The sequence below is a fragment of the Akebia trifoliata genome, chromosome 11 (genome assembly GCF_017979445.1).
Source record: "Akebia trifoliata isolate Shusen 1 chromosome 11, ASM1797944v1, whole genome shotgun sequence".
Taxonomy (NCBI): Eukaryota; Viridiplantae; Streptophyta; class Magnoliopsida; order Ranunculales; family Lardizabalaceae; genus Akebia; species Akebia trifoliata.
This window is the reverse complement of record NC_141385.1, coordinates 10,741,531-10,767,621: the sequence shown is the minus strand read 5'-3', so window position 1 is coordinate 10,767,621 and position 26,091 is coordinate 10,741,531. Positions and strand designations below refer to the sequence as shown.

Below are 26,091 nucleotides of genomic sequence, written 5' to 3'. Positions count from 1 at the left end.
TTACTGTTTTCGAAATTAAAATATTTTACTAAAACTATAAGATTTAAAATGAACAATGTTTTAATTTCAAAAATGCTCTTTTAGCATTCTTTTATAAAACAATATACATAATTACATGTACAGTTGTTTAAGTAAACAAATGGAAATATAAGTATTTTAGTAGAGTAATGTTTCTTTTCAAGATTTAGTATATTTCAACACTCGATGGTCTTGTAGACAATTTTTCGGTATTGATGGAGATCTGAAAATCCGCAAATTCCATGGTTAAAACAAATATTTATATGCTTAGGGATTAGATATGCAAGTTTGGTTATAGATCTACGATACCTTAACTCGAACTAAAATGATGATTTACGAGTTCTCAATTCTACAAGATCGTCGAGTGCTAAAATAAATTAAATCTTGAAAAAAAAAATATTACTGTACTAAAACAATTATATTTCTATTTGTTTACTTAAAGAAAGGGATATGTATATTGTTTTATAAAAGGATGTTAAAAAGGGTATTTTTGGTATAAAAACATTGTTCATTTTAAAACTTTTCATTTTATTAAAATATTTTAATTTTGGAAGTGGTAATTTACCTTTTTCGGAATTAAAATGAGTAAGTTTTGGTAATTTTTATTTTGCTGTGTTGATTTGGTAATTTGCTATTAAAATAATACATTTTTGGGAGGACGTTGAAGATGAGGCTATTTAGGTCATTTTATTAGCCTCTCTGAGAAGACTGCAGTCAATGGGTATGGCATCAGTTTGAAAACATAGGATACCTTAAAAGAGTCCTGACAATATGACTTGGTGGTTTGGTGGCATACTCAATTGACTCTCTGATGTGGACAAGTTCGGAAACTGTAGGAAAACACTTTTTTTGGGGAATTGTAATTGTGTATCCTGAGACGTATAGAGCTATTGTTCCCCAACTTGTCATGTCAGGGAGTCGCGATAATATGACTCACAAGGTGGCATACTCAATCGACTCCTTGACATGGACAATTTCACTACGATTCCCTTGGGATACACTTTTTTATGGGGAAATAGTGTCAAAATTGTCCTTTTAACTTCTTTTATGGTGACCAGAGTATGTATCATGCTTGTAACATTTTGGAACTGATTTACTGCCATTGTTGTATGTGTGTGCGTGTGCGTGTGCGCACCCATTTTATGTTTTTATACATCTCGTTTCAAAAACCAAAAAATTGGTAATATAGTAGTAATATTAATAGTGAGGGTAATGAAGAAATTGGTGATGGTGATGGTGAAGGTGATGATATAGTGGTGATGGTAATAATGATAATGAGGTTAATGTTCCATTGGTTAATAAAAGAGTATCAAAATCAAGGGACAAATCATTAGTTTGAAAATTTTAGGTGACATATTAAATAAATGTAAAAGGGTATGTTAGTATTTTTTTTAAAGATAAAAGGGATATGTGTCACCTAAAAAGCAGAATTCCTCCAAAATTTTAAAACATGGCTGTTGCAAAGTCGGACTTGTGTACAAATTACAACTTACAAATATACACTATTCAATCGACAAGAAGTTACAGTAGCGTTTTTTATCTGATTGAAGTTTATAAAAATTTGTATAAGATAAAATTCTTTTACACTTTTTAAATTTAAAATATGTAAATTATTTAGAATAATTCAGTAATCCTAAGAATAATACTTACTCAAAGAAAATTTTCTAAATTTTTCACGAATTAAACGGGAGATTGTTAACAAATCCAGACATGCTGGGCCAACCCAACCTGCAGATTTCATATATAAATATATATCATTATATTATAATATAGAGTAATGATCTTTTGACTAGAAAATCTTCACTTGGTCAATGCTAGGCTGATATGGTAAGGGCATGGAACCATGGATTCTTTTTCTTGTCTATCCCTAAGAAAAAGATTTATGATTCTGTGTCCTTGCCACATCATCCGAGTATTAACCGAGTGAAGATTTTTGAGTTAGGAAATCAGGACTCATATAATATGTAGTATACGAGTCAAGCTATACTGCCTAACTTTAAGGGTCATTCCGTTCCACATGGATTGCAACGTTTTGAAGATGGATGACCAACATCCAAAATTTAAAATTAAAATTTAACGGTCAAATATATATATTTTTCGTTTTTAAGTTCTTTAAAGTTTTGGGCTTAGTGTCATCTGGTCATGCTTTTGGATGCCACGGGGTGATAATTTATTGGGCCGGATCCGTTCGATGGGCCGCACCAAGACAGCCTATCCGCAAGTGGGTGAAGTATTTGGTGGGACCCACATGGAAAAGAACCCAACGAAATCCCAAAAAAATATACCACGTGGCATATGTGGGACCCACATAGTAAAGTAGACAACACAGTTCATTTTACGCGGGTGGAATCTGAAATCATAGCCGTTAAAACAGTTAGAGGTCTTGCTTTGCTCTCTTATCCTCAATAATTATTCCAAAACCAAACTATTCAGTTAGGGCTTCCAGTAGTTTGAGTTGAGCTCAGAAGAACACCTTCAATGGCGTTGCTAAACCAACAGTTGCAGAGATTCCTCTGTTACGGAATCAATTGCAGCTCAAGCTCGAAGATGAAGAAGAATCTCGGTAGGGAGAGAATCCGTTGTTGCTCTGCAATCGCAATTGATGCCCCGTCTTCGTTAACTGGTGTTGCTGGGATCAGATGGGGATCTACTCGATTAAAGGGTTCTAGAGAAGAGATGGAGGATGATGTTGTTGTTCGATCAGATGGTCTTAATGGATTCTCTTTTGCTGCTGTCTTTGATGGCCATGCAGGTTTCTCATCTGTCAAATTTCTTCGGTGAGAATCTTTCTATGGATTTAATTTCTCTTTTTTTTAGGTTTGTTGTATTTGAATTGAAGAAGATTGAAGTGTGAATTATGTCAAATAACTCATCTCATGAACAGTCTCATTTCATGGTGTGTAGTTTACTTCCATTTTTATTATTAAGTCAAGTATTGTGGAGCAGTTTGGTGCATGGTTTTAAATCTCGTCCCAGACAACTCATCTGATTCGTCTCGTGATAGTCCACCAACAAGGTGGATTGACAAGTCATCTCAAAACCCTAAAATAGGCTAAAGAGACTTTCCATTGTCTCATTGTTGAACGAGACGACTCGTCCAAGATGTGACGTCAAAAAAAGTTTCAAAACCATGGTTTGGTGTCCAAGTTTCCATATTATTAAAAAAAAAATGGAACCAAGATTAGGCCCAATTAGGACTTGGCGCTGTGTAAATCAGAATGCCCATACATTTATAGGTGCTTTTCTGAGTCAAACTTATTGCAAGTCAATACAGGTTTCTACACCCTTAAGATCACCCGACAATGCTAAAAATTAATGGAATACTAGAATAAAATATATAGGTTTAGGCACACAAGACACCCACTGTAGCCAAATTCAAATTTGGCAATTATTTGGAGGGGAGTCAATTCGGATAATGGGGAAAATTAAAAAAAAAATGGTAAAATTTGTGATCGAGGATGGGCCAAAAAAAAAAAAAAAAAAAGAGGGATAAGGAAAAAAAAAATTCTTGATTTTTCATAATAATTGGCTATTTTTTAGATTAATCATTGACTATTTCCGCATCTCCGACTAATTGGAGATTTTTTCTGAATTTTTCCAAAAAATTGGCAAATTTTGTAACTATGGGTACACCTGATTTAATTGTTTCTATTATCTTCTTTTTTGTTTTTGTTAGGTAAGCTGGACTTGAACCCATGACCTCAAAGTTATATTGCAATAAGTCAACCAACTGATCTATGGATCCAAACCCATTGCTTCTATTATCTCCTTTTAGCTATGCCGCCAAATTACTTGGAGTCTGGTTGATGATCACCCATATTATCTAATTTCTTCTTGGCTCAAAAGGAACCTTGGTACCTCGCAATGTCTACACTAAATAGAGAATAATGAATTAGGCTCTAAGGAGGGATCCATTGGGGATATAGATAGATAAGGAAGAGATTAGCCACCAAATTGCATTTGAAAATGAACTCCCAATCCTTTCTTATTGATTTTCCATTTATTAAGCGCACATAAGTGATCCTCTACACAAGTGATCTTTTTCATTCTAACAATTTTGTTACGCCCCAATGTTACAGTTCGAGTTTAGAGCGAAGAAGATTAGGGAAAAAGATTAAACATTGATTAACCCTAATTAGGCTATATAAAGATTACATAATATAAGTAAAGTGAAAAGACTAAAAAGGACATAGCCTCATAAACAGACTTATTTAACACTCCCCCTCAAGTTGGTGCGTGGATATCAACAACGCCCAACTTGGACAAGACATCTTCAAAGGAGACTTTACTAACACCTTTAGTAAGAATATCAGCGAGTTGTTGAGATGTAGGAACAGATGGAGTACAAATCTGTCCAGAAACAATCTTTTCTCTAATGAAATGACGATCAACTTCGATATGCTTCGTTCTATCATGCTGAACTGGATTTGCAGCTATGTTAATAGCTGACTTATTATCGTAATATAGTAAGAAAGGGACCGGCACAGGAAGACATAAATCAGCTAGTAAAATCTTGAGCCATAACAGTTCACATACTCCAAGTGCCATAGCTCTGTATTCTGACTCAGCACTAGATCGAGAAACCACATCCTGCTTTTTACTGCGCCAGGTTACCAAGTTACCACCAACTTTAGTACAGTACCCAGAAGTAGACCTTCTATCAGTCACTGAACCAGCATAATCTGCATCTGTCCATGCCTCAACACGAAGATAACCATGATTTTTGAATAAAATGCCTCGACCAGGACATCCCTTAAGGTATTAAGAATACGATAAACCACATTAAGATGAGATGTTCGAGGCGAGTGCATAAACTGACTTACAACACTAACAGCATAGGCAATGTTAGGGCGAGTCATAGACAAGTAGATCAATTTTCCCACAAGACGCTGATATTGACCAATATCTGACAAACACTCCCCCTCAGAATCAGCCAACCTGTGATTCTGCTCAATAGGCGTATCAGCTGGACGAGATCCAAGCTGACCAGAGGCACGGAGTAGATCAATGACATACTTACGCTGAGAAATAAATATACCGGACTGGGACCTTGCAACCTCAATACCCAGAAAATAGCGAAGATGTCCAAGGTCCTTAATTTCAAATTGACGTCCTAAGTAAGTTTTGACCGCGATAAGGCTATCGTCATCATCACCAGTAAGAACAATATCATCCACATAGACAAGTAGAGCAACAATTTTACCTTGAGAGTGACGCAAGAACAATGTGTAATCAGCAGAACTCTGATGAAATCCAAACTGATGCATAGCCTTAGTGAAGCGCTAAGACCAGGCACGAGGAGACTGCTTCAGGCCATAAAGAGAACGGCGAAGACGACAAACATGGGCAGGAGAAGCAGACGTAAGAAACCCAGGAGGTTGGACCATATAGACTTCTTCCTGAAGATCACCATTGAGAAAAGCATTCTTGACATCTAACTGAAAAAGTGGCCACCCTTTAATAGCGGCAACAGAAAGGAGAACGCGAATGGTAGTCATCTTGGCAACCGGAGCAAAAGTTTCATGATAATCAAGTCCATAAGTCTGAGCATAACCCTTGGCCACCAGACGGGCCTTATAACGAGCAATGGAACCATCTGGATTATGCTTTAGTGTGAATACCCATCGACAACCCACAGCTTTCCTTCCAGGAGGAAGATGAACAATTTCCCAAGTTTGAGTTTTTTCAAGAGCAGTCAACTCATCAATCATAGCTGCACACCACTCAGGATGAGCAATAGCATCTGCAACAGTAGTAGGAAGAGAAACAGCGGAAACAGAAGCAAGAAAACTCTGATAGGAGGGTGATAGTGCAGAATCAGATATATAATTTGAAATAGGATAAGTACAAGTGCGCTTACCCTTACGAGTGACAATAGGACGATCATCACAGGGAATAGACGGAGGCGGAGTTGGAGGCGAGGTGGTCGGACATAGAAGTGATGGTAGTATCATGTGGGCTTCGAGAGTAAACCTGCAATGGAGGAGAGGATGAACTGACGAGGGGTGGAGAGGGAGGAACAGGTATGGGAAGGGGAAATAAAGAAGGAAAATGATCATCGGGTGAATCTAGAGGAAACCACTCAGATTGAATACCAACGGACCCACTATAGTAAGGAGTATGCTCAAAAAAAGAAACATCTCGAGAAATGAAACGTCGTCGAGAAGGAGGGTGGTAACAACGGTATCCTTTCTGGGTAGAGGAATAACCTAGAAAGATACATTTGACAGCCTTAGGATCAAGTTTAGAACGAGTTTGGTCAAAAATTTGAACAAAACAAACACACCCAAAAACACGCGGAGGAAGTGGAAACATGGGACTATCTGGAGAGAGCTTAGAGAGGGGTGGGACAAATTGAAGAACACTGGAGGGGGTCCGATTAATAAGGTAAATAGTCGTAAGAACGGCATCAGCCCAATATGATGGGGGCACATTCATGCCAATAGAAATAGCACGAGCTAACTCTAGAATATGGCGATTTTTTCTTTCTGATCGACCATTCTGCTGAGGGGTTTTAACATTAGACATTTGATGTGCAATACCAGACTCTAAACAAAGTTTCAAGACCTCACTATAGGTGTACTCAGTACCATGATCAGAACGGAAGGTCTTGATTGTACGACCAAATTGGGTTTGAATCATAGTAAGAAATTGCTTGAAGATCCCATAAACCTCGCTCTTGTGTTTCATAAGATAAACCCAAGTAGTACGACTGTAGTCATCAATGAACAAGACAAAATAGTGAAAATCGAGAGTGGATGTCACGGGGGAAGGACCCCACACATCAGAATGAATTAAGTCAAACATAGCAGGTGTAGTAGGATTCATACTAATAGGATAAGAAAAACGCACATGTTTAGCTAATTGACAAGTTTCACAAGAAAAATCAAGCAAATTGTTATTATTAAATAAATTAGGGAACATGTGTTTCAAATATCCAAATGAAATATGGCCAAAGCGTAAATGCCAACGCATTACAAGAGCCTTATTAGAGTGACTATTAATACTACTAAGCTGAAGAGCAGAATGGGTGCTAGGAGAACCGGGAACATCCAGGAGATACAATCCATTCACTTCATGTCCAGTGCCAATCGTCCTCTTCGACTCCAGATCCTGAAAAACACAATGAGAGGAATAAAATGTTACACTGTAGTTCAAATTTTTGGTAAGACTACTAACGGATACAAGTTTAGTAGTAAGTTGAGGAACATGTAGTGTGTTGGTTAGGGATAAAGAGGATGTAACAGGTAAAAGACCTTGACCAGCTATAGAAGACAAAGAACCATCAGCTAGACGAACCTTGCGATGACCAGAGCAAATACTATAGGTTTTAAATAGGGAGGACGTACCAGTCATGTTATCTGAGGCACCATAATCAATGATCCATGGTGAGGAAGTGGTGGAAGCATTGTGTGCAGATGCAAAGGTACTTGAGTGAGCGAAGGTAGAGACCGACTGAGATGAAGTCTCTATCTGATTGAAGAATTTTCTGAACTTGTCAAGCTCGGCTTGGGATAGAGATGCCGAATCCGATGGGGAGGTAGTAGTTGAAGGAGGTGCTACATCAGTCGTCTGCTAAGAAACTACATGAGCTGAAGATCGTTGAGGCTGCTGACAATGTTGATTAGGACGACCATGAAGTGCATAACAACGAGCCTTCACATGACCCAACTTTCCACAATGATCACACTTATGTCGCTGACGGGTAGGCAACCCGCTGGGGGGCTGTGGAGAAGGTAGGCGAGCAAGCATAGCAGAATGATCTCCAGAAGAAAGGGGTAGGATAGCTGCGCGACGACTCTCATCAGCCAAGACATAGGAATACGCAGTCTGTAGGGACGGAAAAGGATCCATACCCAATAAATGAACTCTCGCATACTCAAACTCATCACGGAGACCAGCCAGAAATTGAAAAACCTGATTCTTATCCAGAATTAACGCATACAATGTCTCATCAAGAGGGTTCTTCCAGGCATAGGACGATGAATAGAAGGTCAACTCCTCTCATCGAGCATGTAGTTGTGATATATAGGTGGTAACGGAAGAATTACCTTGTGAAAGACGAGAAATCTCACGCTCTAAGATAAAGATCCGAATGTTATTTTGACGTTGCGAGTAAATGCTTTTAGCAGAATCCCATATCTGTTTTGCTATAGAAGAGAACATAAAATCAGCTGCAATGTGTGGTTGCATAGATGTAACCAGCCACGATCGGACCATTGAATCATTAGCAAACCAATGGGAGTAGGACGTATTGGTCGGTGCAGGTTGTTTGTCAGCTCCCGTGAGGTAGCCGATCTTTCCTTTGCCACCAATGAACATTTCAACCGATTGTGCCCAAAGAAGATAATTATGGCCATTTAATTTCACGGTGGTAATCTGAATTCCTGGAAAGTCGGTTGAGTGAGAAGGAAGACCACTTGAGTCATTACTATTACCAGTGACTAAGGAAGATGACGTCTCAGAGGCCATTTTTAAATATATATATATATAAATCTACGTATTTTTGGTTCGAAGGGAGTTCTAAGAGGACAAGGGAAAGCTCTTAACAGCACTCCTGCTGTAAGTACAGGCTCCAAACAACCTCGATGCTAATTGTTACCCTCGAACCAGGTCCAAATAACAACCTGTGCTGATCGCAGGTTTCAGACAAGCCTCCAAAACGAAGAACCAGCCTTCTGTTATGGTCGCAAGTAGTCGAACTACTCTCTGCAGTGACTGAAGACCTCTAACTGCACCTCTGCAGTGATCTTATGCTTCAACTCAACCTTCTGTTATGGTCGCAAGGCGTCAAACTGCTCTCTGCAGTGATCGCTGGTTCCAAAAATAGAGATCGCAAGTCCAAAGCGTGAATAAACTATGGTCACAGGCAGCAGACCAGCAACCTGCTGTGTCGTAGAGGCCAAAGCAGCCTCTTACGATGTTCAAAACACCAGAAACAGATCACCTGCTGTGATCGTAGGGCTCAAACAGCCACCTGCTAATGTCGTACAGAGTTGAAACGACTATTGTGGGTGTCGTAAGACTTGAACAAAGCCATCGTGGGTGTCGTAGGTTCTAACCAGCATCACTGCTGTAAATACAGCGTCACTACTATGAATACAGTCTGATCGCAGACTCCTAACATTTCTTAACTCTCTATCGCATGATGCGATTAGGGTATTTTTTCGACAGATAACCCCCGTAGGGGTGATATGAACTGAAAAAACAGATACCAAGTTCGATGAAGTTGATCATAGAGGTAGAGAGGGAAGTTTTGATACCTTGCTCTGATACCAAGTTCGAGTTTAGAGAGAAGAAGATTAGGGAAAAAGATTAAACATTGATTAGCCCTAATTAGGCTATATAAAGATTACATAATATAAGTAAAGTGAAAAGACTAAAAAGGACATAGCCTCATAAACAGACTTATTTAACAGTTACCATTAAGAAAGAATGCTCTGTTTTTGCAGAGTTATGTCTATCTGTTTCAAATTTGGTGCAATTCACATACGCCATGGAAATCAAGGAGTAGTCTTTATAGAGGATATAATTCAAAAGGAAAAGAAATCAAATAAAAATATCACTTTATCCATGATATAGTTGAGAGACCTATGAGGTTATCGTTAGTTACTCACCATCATCTGATTACTTTCTCTGGCATAGTTGTCTCTTGATAAATATGACATTGGAGTTTGAAATAAGATGATTGGTTCAGACTTACCCTTGCACAGCTCATACTTATCGGCCTCTCTATTGATACAAGACCAAACTGTACAAACTCATCGTATGACCTCTTGAGATTGAATATGTCCCACTTACAATCATAAGAAATCTCATACACCCAGTTTCTGGATCTCGTGAAGCAATATTGAGACCTAAACCTTAATTGTAAAACCAAGCTCAGTGAAGTAGTTTTGTTCCGTGCTTGGTTTGCATGTTTTGATTTTTTATATGCAATACAGGGACGAGTTGTACAAAGAGTGTGTTGCAGCTTTACAAGGTGGGTTGCTGCTAAGTAGCAAAGATTTAAAGGCTGCAAAAAAGGCATTACAGGAGGCTTTTACAAATGCTGATACAAAGTTATTGAATTGGTAAACTGCTATCTTTATGAAAATCTACTCATGTTAGGATATTAATGTCTAGTGTTATTGCATTGAGTTGAAGGTTTACTTGATATTTTATTCTGTAAAGGCTTGAAGTGACGGGGGAAGAAGTTGAATCTGGTACAACAGCTACAGTTATGTTTCTTGGAAATGATGTGCTAATCGTTTCGCACGTTGGTGACTCATCCGTGGTATACACCTAACCTTTTGATAGCTATGGTGACTCAGTTCATTTCAACTTTTGTGTCTGTGTAAACTTTATTTCCTTGAATCTAGTCAAACAATGTCTTCAACCAACTTCCTTATTGGCTTAAGTAACTTGTTAATGTAGGTTCTCTCCCGTTCTGGAAAAGCAGATGTATTGACTAATCCTCATCGACCTTATGGAACTAACAAGGCTTCTCTTGAAGAAATTAGGCGGATCAGAGAAGCAGGTGGATGGGTGTGTTTTTCTGGTCTTGTTTCCATTTCATCCATTATTTGTGTCTTTTCTTTTGATTTTATGTTTTCAGTTGCTTTTAGATTTGGGTAGCGTTCAATGGCTAACTTTTTGGCAAAACATTTTTCAAAACATGAGTTAGAAGTTTTGGAATGGGCTGATTTTTGGTGAGGATGATCTCTACGGTGAGGAGATCATCCTCACCAAAAATCAGCCCATTCCAAAACTTCTAACCCATGTTTACAAGTTGAAAAATTGTGGACCGTCCATTTTTTGTAAACTATTTTTGATGGGGTAAGAAGTTTTGGAATGGGCTGATTTTTGGTGATGATGATCTCCTCACCGTAGAGATCATCCTCACCAAAAATCAACCCATTCCAAAACTTCTAACTCATGTTTTGAAAAATGTTTTGCCAAAAAGTTAGCCATTGAACGAGACCCTTTAGATTTATATCTGTCTCTTATAATTATTGAAATATAATAAACACATCTTAAGTAACTGTTTCCTTCCTGATATATTCAATTACATGAAACTTAAATAAGTTGGAAAGTTCAAAGAGAAATTTGTTCTTTTTACATGGTCATATTTACAAGTGGTTTTTAGGAACTACCAACTCTCAGAATGATTACTGTATCAAATGTTCTTCTTGTGAAAATTGAATCAATAAAAGGTTTGAGCATGTAATCGGGAAAGTATTATAAGCAAATAGTCTTCTCAGTGGTTGCATAAGTTAATATCTTTGCTTGCCTTCAAAGTGTGGTAAAGGATAACTTTTAGAGGCTATAATCAACTGTAAAAGCTCTTAACAGACTGTTATAATTATAGATAGAATTATGTGAGAAACAAAGATCTTGTTTCTGTTTGGTGCTTATGTTTTATTGCATCTGACATGGGCCGCATTTGAAAATGAGGTCTCTTGGCTTCTGTTAGCGAGCAACAGCAGCTGAGAGCTTCGATGACCTGGTATAAGCCAAGATATTCAGCATTAATTTTGTTGAGCTTGATCAGCACCCTGCCCGTCCGCCGTCTCAATCAGGGGAAAAAAATGTGCTTATTGTCATATTTACAAGTGATTTTTAGTACCTCTTAATATGAAATATCATGTTATGAATGACTACTATCTCCAATGTTTTTCTTGTGCAAATAGAATTACTAGGTTTGGGGTGTTATAGGGAAGTGCTATAGGCAAATAGGCTAGAATCATGTGTACAAGCTCGGATTCTTTAAATTATGAGAGAATTGTGTTAGAAGCAAAGATCTCAAATTTAGACATAGAACATTCTAATTATGACTAGACAATGTTGGGATGTGTGGCACTCTATGCTCCCATTACATATTCAAGGGTTGGTCAGTCTTAGCTTCTGATATATAAATTACACGTCGTTGTTGTACTCATAAGGCTTCCACATTACCGTAGTCTGAATGTACCAGTGATAAATATACAACCTCCTTACACTTGCTTGGGAAAGTTATGACAGATGTAGTCTATTAGAAATTGCTAAATTGTATATCAAACTTGCAATATACTCTATTGGTCTTAGATTTTGTATTGAGAGGATTAATCATACTCAGATTTCCTTCTATTTTGGCTTATCAAAAAAAAATTTCCTTCTATTTTGTGGTGCTGCAGTAGAATGAAATAATGTATGAGCTATCATTCTGTTTTACGTTAGTCCAACTGTTTCTCTCAAGACATCAAACTAGTGTAAATTCTTTTTTCCTTTTTACCTTGTGGTGAGCAATCTGGGATAAAATTACAACCTAATGATTGCAATGTAGAATACTAAAGAATTGAGGTGCAGTCTCATTTTTCAGATTACGGTGTTTCAGTTGGAACATCTCCCTTAAGTTATGCTTGGAATGTCCTTGAATATTGTTACCTAGTTTTACTAAATGTGTTTCGTTTCTCTGTACATAATTGACACTTCGAGTTGCATAGTTTATTTATCATTTATGATCCATGATGATATTATTGAAAAGTTAGCTTTGGTTTATCAATTTTAAGTTGGGTAGGCCTATCTTAGATATTCAATGTTCTAATTTCTGAAGGCAACTGTCATATGGTGTATATAGATTGTCAATGGGCGGATTTGTGGAGATATATCTGTATCCCGCGCTTTTGGTGACATGCGATTCAAGACTAAGAAGAATGAGTTCGTCTCTTGTACTCTCCTCTCTTCCCTCCACATCTTAAGGGTTCTCAATGTTTTTTTTTTTTTTCCTTTAAAAAATTTAATTTATCTTGATCGAATTAAATTTATTTTTGTTGTAATTGCCTTACCCATTTTCTATTTGTAAAGAATGCTGGTGCAAGGAGTTAAGGAGGGGAGATTTTCCAAAAAGTTTGTTTCTCGGTATGTTATCTCAATCTAGATTTGTTTATTTTTTCTGATTATGGTGGGACTGGAAGATGGCCTTAAGTAATTAATTAATTTTTTTCACGATTATGGTGGTATTTATAATGTTACATACTATCTAAATCCATGCATCCTCAACCATTCCTTTTTCACATGGTGGACATGGAAGGTGTGGGGCTATTTGTATCACTTATTCAGTGGTTCAACTCTTTGACTGGCCATCACTCCCAAATCACCCCATAACCAAACATGATAGAGAAGAATTGTAGAATTGTCAAGACTCTAATTAAGAGCTTGGCAGATATATATAATAATAAAAAAGGTGAATGGACAAAAATGCCCTTACATAGGTGAATGGACATAAATGTCCTTACACAGAAAAAGAAACATAAAAATAACAAAATTAAACTACTACTATCTACTATTTTCCAATACTCCCCCTCAAGCTGGAACAAATATATCAACTAAACCCAGCTTGATAAGATGAGAGTTAGAGATAGAAGGATCAACAGACTTTGTAAACATGTCGGCAAGTTGATCTGAAGAAGATACAAAGACTGTCTGAAGGGCACCAGATCGAACTTTCTCCCTGAGAAAGTGAACATCAACCTCTATATGCTTAGTTCGTTCATGAAGAACTGAGTCAGAAGCAAGCATGATAGCAGACTTGTTGTCGCAGAACAACGAGGAAGAACCAGAAAGAGGAAATCCCAATTCTGTTAGTAAAGATCGAAGCCAGAGAAGCTCACAAGTCCCAAGAGCCATAGCACGATACTCAGCTTCAGCAGAAGAACGAGAGACCACACTCTGTTTCTTACTTTTTCATGAGATAAGGTTACCTCCATGGAATGTACAGAAACCAGACGTAGATCTCTTATCTGTAAGAGAGCCCGCATAATCAGCATCAGTGAAACATGAAAAATGTGGTTGAGCAGTGGATGAGTAGAAAAGCCCAAGGCCAGGACGTGACTTTAAGTAGCGAAGAATACGATTAACGGCCTCAAGGTGAGATGTACGCGGAGCATGCATAAACTGACTGACTACACTAACCGTAAAGGTCAAATCCGGTCTAGTATTAGTCAAATAAATCAAACGACCTACAAGTCTCTGATAAGAAGCCGGATCAAATAATAGATCACCAGATTCGATATGAAGTCGATGATTCTGATCCATAGGAGAAGAGGCAGGACGACAACCAAGCATACCAGTATCCTGAAGAAGGTCCAATGTGTATTTGCGCTGAAATAGTGAAATACCTCGTCGAGAGCGAGCTACTTTTATCCCCAAGAAGTACTTGAGAGGACCCAAGTCCTTAACCTCAAAAACACGACCCAATATCATCTTCACTCTGTCAATCTACTGGGCATCATCTCCTGTCAATATAATATCATCTACATATACTAGAACAATGGCACATCGACCATCCAATCCTCGATGAACAAAACAAGTATGATCTGAGTGGCATCTGGTAAATTCTATAGACAAAATAACTTCTGAAAAACGTTGAAACCAAGCTCGCGGGGACTGTTTCAGACCATACAGAGATTTGAGAAGGCGGCATACCTTCCCACAATATTCCCCCTGAAGACGAAACCCAGGAGGGGGTCCATATATATAACTTCAGTCAAATCACCGTTCAAGAAAGCGTTCTTCACATCGAGTTGATGAAGAGGCTATGAGTGACAAGCAGCTAAAGAGATAAGAAGACGAATAGTGGAAAGTTTGGCAACAGGAGCAAATGTGGCACCAAAATCCTTCCTTGGAGTTTGCATAAACCCCTTAGCAACTAGTCGCGCCTTATACCGATCAACAGTGCCATCTGTGAGATATTTCACCGTAAAGACCCATTTACAACCAATGGTTCGCTCCCCAGATGGAAGGGTAACAAGTTCCCAGGTATTATTTTTCTGCAAAGCATCCATCTCAACAGTCATAGCTCTAGTTCACTGAAGATCTTGCAAAGCCTCTGATACAGACTGAGGAACTCGAATAGAATCAATAAGAGCAAGGTAGGCCTGATAAGAAGGAGAAAGACCCTAATAGGAGACAAACTGGGCAATGGGATGATCAGTAACACACCCTCGTTTACCTTTGCAAAGAGCAATAGGTAAGTAAGAGTCAGAAACAAAAGGAATAGGAGCAGATATAGGTGTAAGAGTAGGAGATAATATACCTGAGTCCAAGGAGGAGGTTGACAAAAGTGGAGATGGACGAGGGCGACGAGTGTAGACCTGAAACTCCGACGGAGGTGAATGAAAGATCGGAGAGGGTAGCACTATAGGTGATGGGTCCTGCGAAGAAAAAGGTTCCTGCAAAGTAGAAGTAGTACGAAAATATGGACTATTTTCAAAGAATGTAAAATCAAGAGAATGTATGACACGGTGAGAAACCGGATCATAACACCGATACCCCTTGGACATAGTAGAATAACCCAAGAAGACGCACCGAATAGCTTTATCATCTAATTTAGTACGAGTGGGAGTTCTATCTTGAACAAAGCATGTGCACCCAAAGACTCTAGGAGTAATGGGGAAGAGAGTGCGGTTGGGTTGAAGAACATGAAGAGGTACCTGTCCTCCTAAGCTGCGACTCAGAAAGCGATTAATAAGAAAAGCCGAAGTTAGAACTGCCATATTCCAATATGCCTTAGGAACATGCATGCCTCGAAGAAGACACCTGACTGTATTCATGAGATGACGATTCTTACGTTCTGCCACCCCATTCTGCTCAGGAGTGTATGGACATGTCAACTGATGGAGCATACCATTCTCATGAAGATGGGAACGAATCTCATCCGAAATATATTCCCCCCCATTATCTGACCTGAGAGATTTAACAGTGATGTTGTACTGAGTTTGAATCATCTTAAGAAAATTAACAAAAATAGGAAGCACCTCAGAACGAGAACGCATCAAATAAACCCAAGTGCAACGAGAATAATCATCTATAAATGTAATATAGTATCTATGACCATTAAATGCAGTAACAGGTGAAGACCCCCAAACATCAGAATGAACTAAATCAAATATTGCATTAAACTGATGCATACGAGGAATATACGAGGTACGAGTGTGTTTAGAGAGTTCACACACAGAACACTGAAATTTGTGCCCACTACAAGAAGTTTTTAAAGCAGGAAATAAAGAACACAAGTGCTGAAAATTAGCATGTCCTAAGCGAGCATGCTATAAATCTAAGGACTGAGATGAAAAAGTGTGGCTCCCAGACAATGGAAGCACAGAAGCTGGAGCCGCAATCGATTGAGATCCAAATATGTACAACCCATCCTTCTCATACCCCTTGCCAAAAATCCTCCTCGAAGTCAGGTCTTGAAAAATACAGTGAGTAGGAAAAAATGTTACAGAACAATTTAAAGATTTAGTAATGCTACTCACAGATAAAAGGTTAAGAGATAGGTGAGGGACATGAAGCACGAAATCAAGAGAAAAATTAGGCGATAATGAGATAGTACCCTTGCCATGGATAGGTGTGAGGGACCCATCAGCAAGACGAACCTCCCTATGAGTAGTAGGGAAAATAGAGGATGTAAAATGACTAGACTCACCAGTCATGTGATCAGAGGCGCCAGAATCAATTACCCATGTCAGTGGAGCAGAGCCAGACTGAGTAGCATGAAGTGCAGAGGATGTACCTTGAGGTGTAATAACCGACACAACAGTCGAGGATGAGGGAGTGTGAGCCTGGATCTAATCCCGTACAATGGCTGCAATCTGAGTCTGAAGATGTTGCAAATCAATGGTGTTAAGAGTTGCTTGAGAAACTGATGCAGACTCTACAGTAGCAGCACGAGGAGAAGGATGTCCCACAGAAGGCTGTCCCACAGAAGATCTCAAAAGGTGGGGATAAAGCTGAAAGCAACGGATCTTCTCATGTCCAACCTTCCCACAATGGCTGCAAGTAAGGCCACTCCTTTTACCACGTCCACGGCCTCCACGGGCTCGACTGCCATGTCCTTGAGTCCGAGAATCAGAGAACCTTGAATTGGCTGCTAGAGCCATCTGATCTGTAACTGGTGCAGAGATAATCCCAGGGACTTGAGTCTGAGAAGAAGCTACACGGCGGCGACGCTCATCACTATCAATGGTCGCAAATGTCTCAAATAAAGACGGTAAAGGAGTGGTGTTAAGAATCTGTGTCCGAAGAACTTCAAACTCAGGACGTAGACCCATGAGGAATTGGTATGTCTGATGTCGACCAATCCGCTTAACCACATACCCAGTTGCTTCTGTAGACAACTCAGCCATAGACTCATAGTGCGAGAGCTCCTCCCAACGAGACTGAAGGAAACCAAAGTAATCTGTCACACTTTGACTGCCTTGAGTAGCTTGAGCAATATCCCGATACAGCTCATAAATCCTCGAGTCATTCATAGCATGCGCATATGTCTGAGTGAGGGCCAACCACAAAGAAGAGACAGTCTCATGGTACATGAACATGGTATAGATGCGCTGTTCCATAGAGTTAAATAACCATCCAAGAATGGTACAATTATCGATTTCCCATTGTTCAAATTTGGGATCAGTGGGGGGTGGCTTAGGGATGGTGCCCAATAACCAACCGAATTTACCTCTACTACCCAAATAAAGTCGCACAGACCGAGACCAGGACTGAAAGTTACGACTATCTAACAGAGCAGTAGTAATCCATTGTGCAGAAGAATTTCCCCCAAGAGCAGTGTGGGAGTCCTTTGTCTCGTAAGTAGATGTCATGGTTTATACTAAATAAGAAGTGACGTAACTTGTGGATTGAAGGGAGATCTCGTACAGTCAAAAATAAGGAGGGTCACCTAGGGCTGTCAACGGATAGCTATCCGATCGGATAGTGCTATATCCGAATTCGAATCCGAAAAAAAATATCGGATATCCGATAATATCCGAACCGATAAAAAATCTTGAACGATCGTCGACTGGAGAAGACGATGGTTATGGTTGGTTCGTCTGCGTTCTAACTGTCGAGAATCAAAGCCAAGAAGTCGTAGTTGCTGTCGTTGATCACACACAACACTAGTGTTATATCCGAATTCGAATCCGAAAAAAAATATCGGATATCCGATAATATCCGAACCGATAAAAAATCTTGAACGATTGCCGACCGGAGAAGACGGTGGTTATGGCCGGTTCATCTGCGTTCTAATTGTCGAGAATCAAAGCCAGGAAGTCGTAGTTGATATCGTTGATCACACACAGCACTAGTGCTATATCCAAATTCGAATCCGAAAAAAATATCGGATATCCGATAGTATCCGAACCGATATCGTAGGTCTCTAAAGGCACCCTAAGTGCTGTCGCACGCCTCCACAGGCTGCAGTGTTGCTATCGCAGATAAAAAAAGGGACCCAATAGTCCAGCCAATAGGCTAACGATGAACAAAATGGGGCATGAAACACAGCGCAGAGAGTTATCGCAGCATGTGATAAAAAAAAAAAAGATAAAGGAGATCGAAGGAGAACCAAGAGAGGAATTCTAATGGCTCTGATACCAAGAAGAATTGTAGAATTGTCAAGATTCTAATTAAGAGCTTGGCAAATATATATAATAATAAAAAAGGTGAATGGACAAAAATGCCCTTACATAGGTGAATGGACATAAATGTTCTTACACAGAAAAAGAAACATAAAAATAAAGAAACATAAAAATAACAAAATTAAACTACTACTATCTACTATTTTCCAATAGATAGGAGAAACTTGATAAAATATATGAATCTCCTTCTTAAGAACATAAAATCTTGACGTTTATGGTTGTTACGTAAAACAATGTTGGACAAGTAACGTTAGCTTGGGCTGTTCCATCCTATTGTAACATTGCAGGTCTTGGACTTCATTTGACTGCTACTGATTGTGAGTGCATTTTATTTTGTAACAGAGTACAATTCAATGGAGACCTAGTCACTGCTTCTCCTGATATTTATCAAGCAGATCTTCGATCAGATGCAGAATTTATATTATTAGCATCTGATGGCCTATGGGATTACATGAACAGGTTCGCTGGCCCATCTTTGTATTCTTAGCACATTAAACATTGGGTGAAAAATAACTAAAATCATTATTTTATTTTATTTATGTTGGTTCCAACCAAGAAATGATCTTCAACTTAAACAACTTGTTTGATGTTTCAGCTCGGATGCGGTAACATTTGTGAGAAATCAACTTCGAAAACATGGTGATGTACAGGTACATAATATTGATTGTTATGGTTACTCAGTTCTTAAACTGCATCATATCTGAACCATAGTCTCGAATTTTTCTATTTGGTTCATTGGTTCAACATCTGATTATATCCTTAGTTGAGTCATAACTTTTTTCTTGTGTTGATTTCAGCAAGCTTGTGAGGCACTTGCACAAGCAGCTTTGGTAAATTTTCCTTTTATAGTTTCTTGTCTTTTATACATTCTAGTTCAGTAGTGGTACTACTACTAAGGCAGTTTGTTGACCTATAATTTTATATATTCTGCAGGATCGATACTCACAAGATAATATTAGCATTGTGATTGCTGATTTGGGGTATGTTCCCGAATTTCGACATAATTTTGTGATTTCTTCTCTAATGCATTTACACTATGACATGACCATCAACCAAAAACTGATTAAACTTGACTGAATTGTGTCTTTCAAACCCCACCCCACTTGAATATTACAAACAAAACTCATTTGAGCTTTGACTTGTGGATAGGAGGACGGATTGGCGGAGTCTGCCAGCCCAAGAACAAAATTTTGTTTTTGAATTAAGCCAAGCTTTTGCAACCATTGGTATCGTGTCACTAGGAATTTGGATGTCGTTGTTTTTTTCATTATAGATTTGAAGCCTTGCTGGTAATGTACATAAAGTGATATAAGCCTTGTTTATATCTTATAAATGAGAATGCCTCACATCTTATTGTTCTTGATTTAATGATGCTTGTAGTAAGCTCAAATGTGCTCTGTTTGATGAATCCAGTCGGTCAAATGGGTATGTTCCAGTTTTTTTAATATATCAATTATTGAGGAAAAGCAGCACTAGTGATTGATCGATTAACTCAGTCAGAACAGGGCATGTTCACGTGAGCAGGTAAGAATCGTGTTAATATTATACCAGTGGTCGTTTGTTATATGCTACCAGTATACATCATAGTCGCCAAATTCAAAGATTTATTTGTTAAAGTTGTGAATAAATCATGAATTATTTCCTTCACAGATTTAATCACGACCTTTTCAATATGTCATAACTTTCATGAATTTCATGATTAAATCACATATTTCATATTTAAACAAGAAATCTGTGAAGAAAAAGAGGAAGAAGCTGACCTTGGTGCACTAGTAAGTAGAGAGAAGATCTTGATGGAGTAGATGGTGACCATTTTTATTAATGAAGGATGGCATATATGGATATTTTGATGAATAATATAAATCTTGAATGTGTTATGGACTCATGATTAATTTTGTGGATGCATGGATGATGTCAATAGGGGTTTCGTAATTTATACGAAAATAGTTTCATATGGAATTTAATGATAGAATATGAGCACACTACTAGTTAGTAGTCACACAGCCTTAATCTCAATCTTAACTTTAATCTGATTTTTTGTTTTTGTTTTTTGGGTTCTGATTTTGTGGAATTTTGCAAAAATATTTGAAGCCAATTTATTCGTATCCCGGCTTGGTGACTATGCCATTGGTAGGTTTTTTAATTTTGTTCTAGGGGAGGTAGATTATGTGTTTTAATACAAAAATCCATTTTTTTCTAACCAAATGATTTGATTGGAGGGAAAATATTTATCAGGCAACTGATTTGTCAGGCAAATGATGAATTGGCAAATCCTTTTCTTCTGTTTCAACGCATCATGGAAAATCATGCAAAAAATCTTTGTACTCTTTCATTTTAATGGGATCATATAGGTTTTTTTGTTTAGATTTTTTTTATTGGTCTAGTCTTACCAACTTTGTAAGACATTGAGCTCACCTCGTGGCATCTAAAAACATGACCCGATGTCACGTGGATGTAGAAAAAATAATAATATAAATTTCAAAAAAATAAAAAAAAATAAAAAACTTATTTTTCATCATTAAATTTTAAAATTTAAATTTAGGATTTTGGTGGGCGTTCAATAGCCGTCCACTTTCAAAACCTTGGATCAAGTAGAAATTTTTGTTTTCGCAATGAGTTTTTACATGAAATCTAGAGGGCTATGGTGCCGTATTGCAAATTTGGTAGTCCATTTGAGCTCAATGACCCTTGGTAAGATTTGAATCTTACCAAGCTAGTAAGGATAGTGCTTCAAAAAAAAAAAAATGAAGGTAGAATGAGAAAATGTACAAGTATAAAAAGGTTTATTTATAATTTAAAATCATGATTAAAGGCTTTTCAAGGATTGTATGATAAAAGAAAGGTTGTTTTTATAATTTTGACAACTAAACACATGACTATAGGCGCTGCGGTTGCAATTTTATTGGTTAGATCAATTTAAACATACAGATTGAGTGCATTTATGAGATCCAAATTTGGTGCTGTGTGGCAAATCATTTTCTTAGGGGATTAAAGATTAGACACTTCAAGAGACAAATCTCATGCGTGTGGAAGATCATTTTTTCCATTTTTTGTATATGTTTTGCATTCAAACACCCTTCAATTAAAGTTTTTCACGACAAATTTTTTTTCTTGAGCTTTTTACCCCTTAAAAATCCTAAAACCCAACACTATTTCACAATTAAACAAGAAAAATATTTCCTATTTGGGCTACATGGACTACTATGTTGGTCCCAATTTTTTACCTCACCCCCCAAAACTCCATGCTCTAGGTTCAGTTTACAAAAGAGATTTTTTTTATTTTTTATTTTTCATTTTAAGATTTAGGACTTTTAAAAGGGTTGGACAAACTCTGTAGTGATTTGAAACTTCCGGAGAATGGCAGGAAGGAGATGCACATTTTACTCACTGGCTGGGAGGTCCATTGTTGCTCAAGTTGATCAGAAGGTCTTCGAGGTCCAGAATTGTTGGGTGAAGAATAATCGAGCAATCAGGGTAGTGGAGAGAAGAGACAAAGGAGGATCAGAGCTCATACTCTTTGAAAAAGAAAGACTATGGTTGATACAGACATTGGAGGATGCCAAGAGCTGGAAAACAGGCAACTTATTTTGGAAGAAATCAACGGTTATGGGTAACTGTAAGATGGCACGAGGGTATGAGAATGAGTACGGCCGGTTCCTAAAGATTTCGGAATACTCAGGGCCAGGCTGGTTTCCCTCACTTTTGATCCCTGAAGGAGCTGAAGGAATAGGTTGGGATAACCTTGGTGAAGCCTTAAGAAGAGCTGGAGCAGTCGAGGGAGGTCCTTGGAGGAGAGAGGTTGACAGTAGAACTTTGCTTGAGAAAAGAATGATTGACGTCCAGAAACCACCGTTAATAACCAATGAGGTTGGGGCGATAGAAAACTTCGGTGTATGGAGGTGGGCGATCATATGCGAAACAGGGGCTGAATCGATCTGTTTGGAAGAAGTGGAGAGAGTGGTCAATTCTTTAACTTCAAAGTCCGGGAAACTCGTACTAAAACCGTGTGGGCCTCACATGGGAATATTCGTATGTCACAGGAGAAGTGATTTCGTCGTTTTTAAAAATCTAAAACAAATTAAGGTTCAGGATGCCGTGGTGACCTTGAGAGCGTGGTACGCTAACTGTAACAGCATAATGAAGAGTTGGGCGCAGGAGGGCACCTGGATAGATATCATCGGACTCCCATTCCATAGGTGGGAGCCTAAATCTTTCAAATTTATTGGTGATGCGCTAGGAGGACTTATGGAAGTCAAAGAAAGCACTCGATCTTTGGAAGATCTCACAGTGGCTACTATCAAGGTTGGACGGAGGGCCATAGACATTCCCAGATGGGCTAAAATCCCAGGAAGAAATACACAGCTGACGGTGGGTATCAAGCTATCTGTAACCAGGGAAAATGATTTGGAGAAGATGAAGCCTGGTTGTAGTAAAGTTGGTGTGGGCTTAGCAGCCCAAGTTGTGTCAGACGAACTTAATGCAATTTCAGACCTTACCATTGTAGCTTCGGGTAACACAGAGGGTGCTAGAGTTGCTGGGTCTAATCACAAGAATGGGATAGCAGCTGTGTTGGAGTGTGGGACAAGTAAGGACCCTTTTGCTAAGAATGTCTGTGTTGATGTGGCAGAAATTATAGGGGCTAGTCCTTTAGAAGGATCGATGAGTGGACATAGACAACGGGGCAGCTACATCCTAGAGGCAGCACGTGAGCAGACAATAGATGAGGTGGACCGGTCATCTCAACAAAACAACACCACCACGGATCATTTATTTGGGCCTGGTGGCCCAACAACTATGGATACTAATGGTGGGGAGGACCGAGCATATGGGCCTGACGGCCCACTGACTGATGAAACCCACATTCAGCTTGATGGTCAGATGGGACAGCACATTGATACAGGCGGGCCACCAATTCTAGTGGGCAAGCCCCAGCCCATGTGCGAGACAAACCAGTCGTCCACTCGAGTAGGCCCAACAACCACGTTAGGCTGTTTTCAGCCCACTATTGAGATGAATCAAATGCCCATTCTTGGACATACAGTACACCCAAAGGTATGTCATCAACTTGAACTAGATTTGTTAAATAATGATGTTCCACTTGGGAAAATGGTTACAGGAGGTGGTTTTGTAGCCACAATAGAAAGTCTCTTGGATAATGGAAACACTTGTGAACCAAGAGTTACAAGTCCTTTGAGTCTTGAATTCCTAGAAGGTGATCTTCTCCAGGACATGTTGAAGCCAGAAGATGTTGGGCCTGGTAGTTTGGTAAAGGTTGACTGCCAGAGGACTATTGTAGAGATGGTACCAATTGTCGAGGAGTGCTTGGAGTTGGGGCAGGAGGATCAGACAGTGGGTAAATATTTCATAGGTGGGATCCAACAAGATGGGCATGAGTTGTCGCAACAAGAGGTGGCAGATGACCGTAGGTGGGGAGAACGGTCTACATTGGAACAAGGAGGCTTCTTACAGTTACTACAAGCCGTTGAAGGCTCAGATTTTCAGATAGATGGATTCGGCAGTGAGGAACTGGTAGCTGGAGAAGAACCCGGTGGTTCTGACACAGTAGACATCACACTAATGGAACCTGAAACAGACGTCATCCCTTTAGCCCTGGCAGACATAGAGGAGAGCTCGAGGAGATGGGACAGATATAAAACGAAAGATCAGATAGTAGAGGTCCTAGCTGATTGGATTACTCATAATTTGAGGGAAATTAGTTGGGCTGCTGGGTTGAACAGAGAAAGGCAGACAGAAGGTACTGACATTCTGTTTGAACTGGCCCTTAAGAAACGGAACAGGATTGGCGATTGCTATGATACGGTGATCAGAGATGAAGAACCGATTGACGAGGAACAAGCTATTGTCCGGGATGAGGTGGAATTGATTCTGAGGACAGAAGCAGACCAAGAAGAGACAAGACAACAGCGGTATATGAAGAAAGGGAAAGGAATTGTGTTGGCAGACGAGAACAAAGTAAAGAACTTAAAGGTCAGACTGGTTAAAGAGGCTCAGGAATTGCAAAAATCAGGGGCTATGGTTAAGGCTGATACGTCATTAGTCTTAAGGAGTGGGAGAAAACTTAAGGTTACGAATGACGATTAAATTCTTTTCTTGGAATGTGCGTGGGCTCAATAATAAGACCAAAAGGGCTTCGGTTAAGGCAATAATTCAAGCACACAAACCACACATCGTAACACTACAAGAAACCAAATTGGATCAAGTAGATAAGGTGGCGTTGCGTGACGTTTGGGGTAGGCGGAGTTTGGGTTGGAAATACCTTACAGCAAATGGGACAGCAGGGGGAGTATGGGTGTTATGGGACAAGAGGCTAATTGAGGTAGAGGATTCGTTAGTGGGAGCTTTCTCTGTATCTATACTATGCCGATGTATAGGCAAGGATGACAGCTGGGTGTTCTCGGGAGTGTACGGACCTACTAAAGAATGGGAGCGAGAGCAGTTCTGGGAGGAATTAGACGACGTGGGTAATTATTGGAACCGACCGTGGTGCTTGGGAGGGGACTTCAATGTAATTAGATTCGCCTGTGAAAAACAAGGTGGATCGAGGATAACAGCAAGGATGAGAAGATTTGGGGAATTCGTGAATCGGAATAATTTAATGGATATCCCTCTACAAGGCAGAAGCTTCACTTGGTCCAATCAACATGTTGTACCTACCCTTAACAGATTGGATAGATTTCTGGTTTCAGATGATTGGTCATCAATTTTCTGCCAGCTCTCTCAGACGACTATTCCAAACCCGGTGTCTGATCATTGTCCTATTCAGTTAGAAGTAGGGCCGAACAACAGGGGTCCCATTCCATTTCGTTTTGAAGTGATGTGGTTGAAACACCACAATTTTCAGGAGTTGGTAACTGAATGGTGGAGGAGGTTTTCATTTGCAGGAACAGCAGGGGAGATATTCAGAAAGAAGTTGAAAGCCTTGAAAGAGGCACTTAAGGTTTGGAACAAAGAGTGTTTTGGAAGGGTGGAGGTGCAGAGAAAGGAAGTTCTTTTGGGAATCGAAGAGTTGGACCGCAGGGAAGAGATGAACCCGATTTCGATAGATGATAGGACTTTGAGATTAAACCTTCGTGAGAAATATCAACGGATGTCACTTTTGGAAGAGATCAGCTGGAAGCAGAAATCCAGGATTAGATGGCTTAAAGAAGGGGATGGCAACACTAAATTCTTTCATTGCATGGCCAACGCTAGAGGCAGGAACAATCACATCACGAAGTTGTATGTGAACGGGGAGTGGTTGGAAGGAGAAGAAGCAGTCGCTAAGGGAATAATAGAATTCTACTCGAAATTGTATACCGACGGAGCTGGTGACAGACCGAAACCTGATCTACTTCAGTTTGATAGAATTTCTGAGCTTCAAAGCGAATGGTTGGAAAGACCCGTGGAAGTAGACGAGGTTTGGGATGTTATATCCAGTATGAAGAGTGATAAAGCCCCTGGGCCCGACGGTTTTCCTGTGGAGTTTTACAAAACTTGTTGGGACATAATCAAAAGCGACTTCATTGCTCTAATAGATGAATTCTTTAGAGAAGGAGTGTTGGATCGAGATTCCAATTGCACCTTCATCTCCCTAGTTCCGAAGGTGGCGGGGACGGAAGACATCAAAGACTTGAGACCCATCAGTTTG

At 39.3% G+C, this 26,091-nt stretch overlaps 1 protein-coding gene across 1 annotated transcript; it reads left to right on the top strand.

The window, feature by feature from the left end:
- Positions 1-1,608: 1,608 nt before the first annotated feature.
- Positions 1,609-19,811, top strand: TAP38 (thylakoid-associated phosphatase 38). Its single transcript, XM_086458661.1, has 11 exons — positions 1,609-2,795; positions 9,963-10,091; positions 10,192-10,294; positions 10,435-10,545; positions 12,617-12,696; positions 12,844-12,897; positions 18,786-18,902; positions 19,039-19,093; positions 19,241-19,273; positions 19,377-19,423; positions 19,593-19,811. The coding sequence occupies exons 1-11, from the start codon at positions 2,497-2,499 to the stop codon at positions 19,714-19,716; spliced, it is 1,152 nt and encodes a 383-aa protein (XP_086314787.1). The 5' UTR covers positions 1,609-2,496; the 3' UTR covers positions 19,717-19,811.
- The last annotated feature ends 6,280 nt before the right edge of the window (positions 19,812-26,091 follow it).

Excerpts from the sequence above, each read along its gene's own strand:
- TAP38 (XM_086458661.1), top strand. The coding sequence starts at position 2,497 with ATGGCGTTGCTAAACCAACAGTTGCAGAGATTCCTCTGTTACGGAATC. Across the intron at positions 2,796-9,962 it reads TCATCTGTCAAATTTCTTCG|GGACGAGTTGTACAAAGAGT; the intron begins GTGAGAATCTTT and ends TATGCAATACAG. Across the intron at positions 18,903-19,038 it reads CTATGGGATTACATGAACAG|CTCGGATGCGGTAACATTTG; the intron begins GTTCGCTGGCCC and ends TTGATGTTTCAG.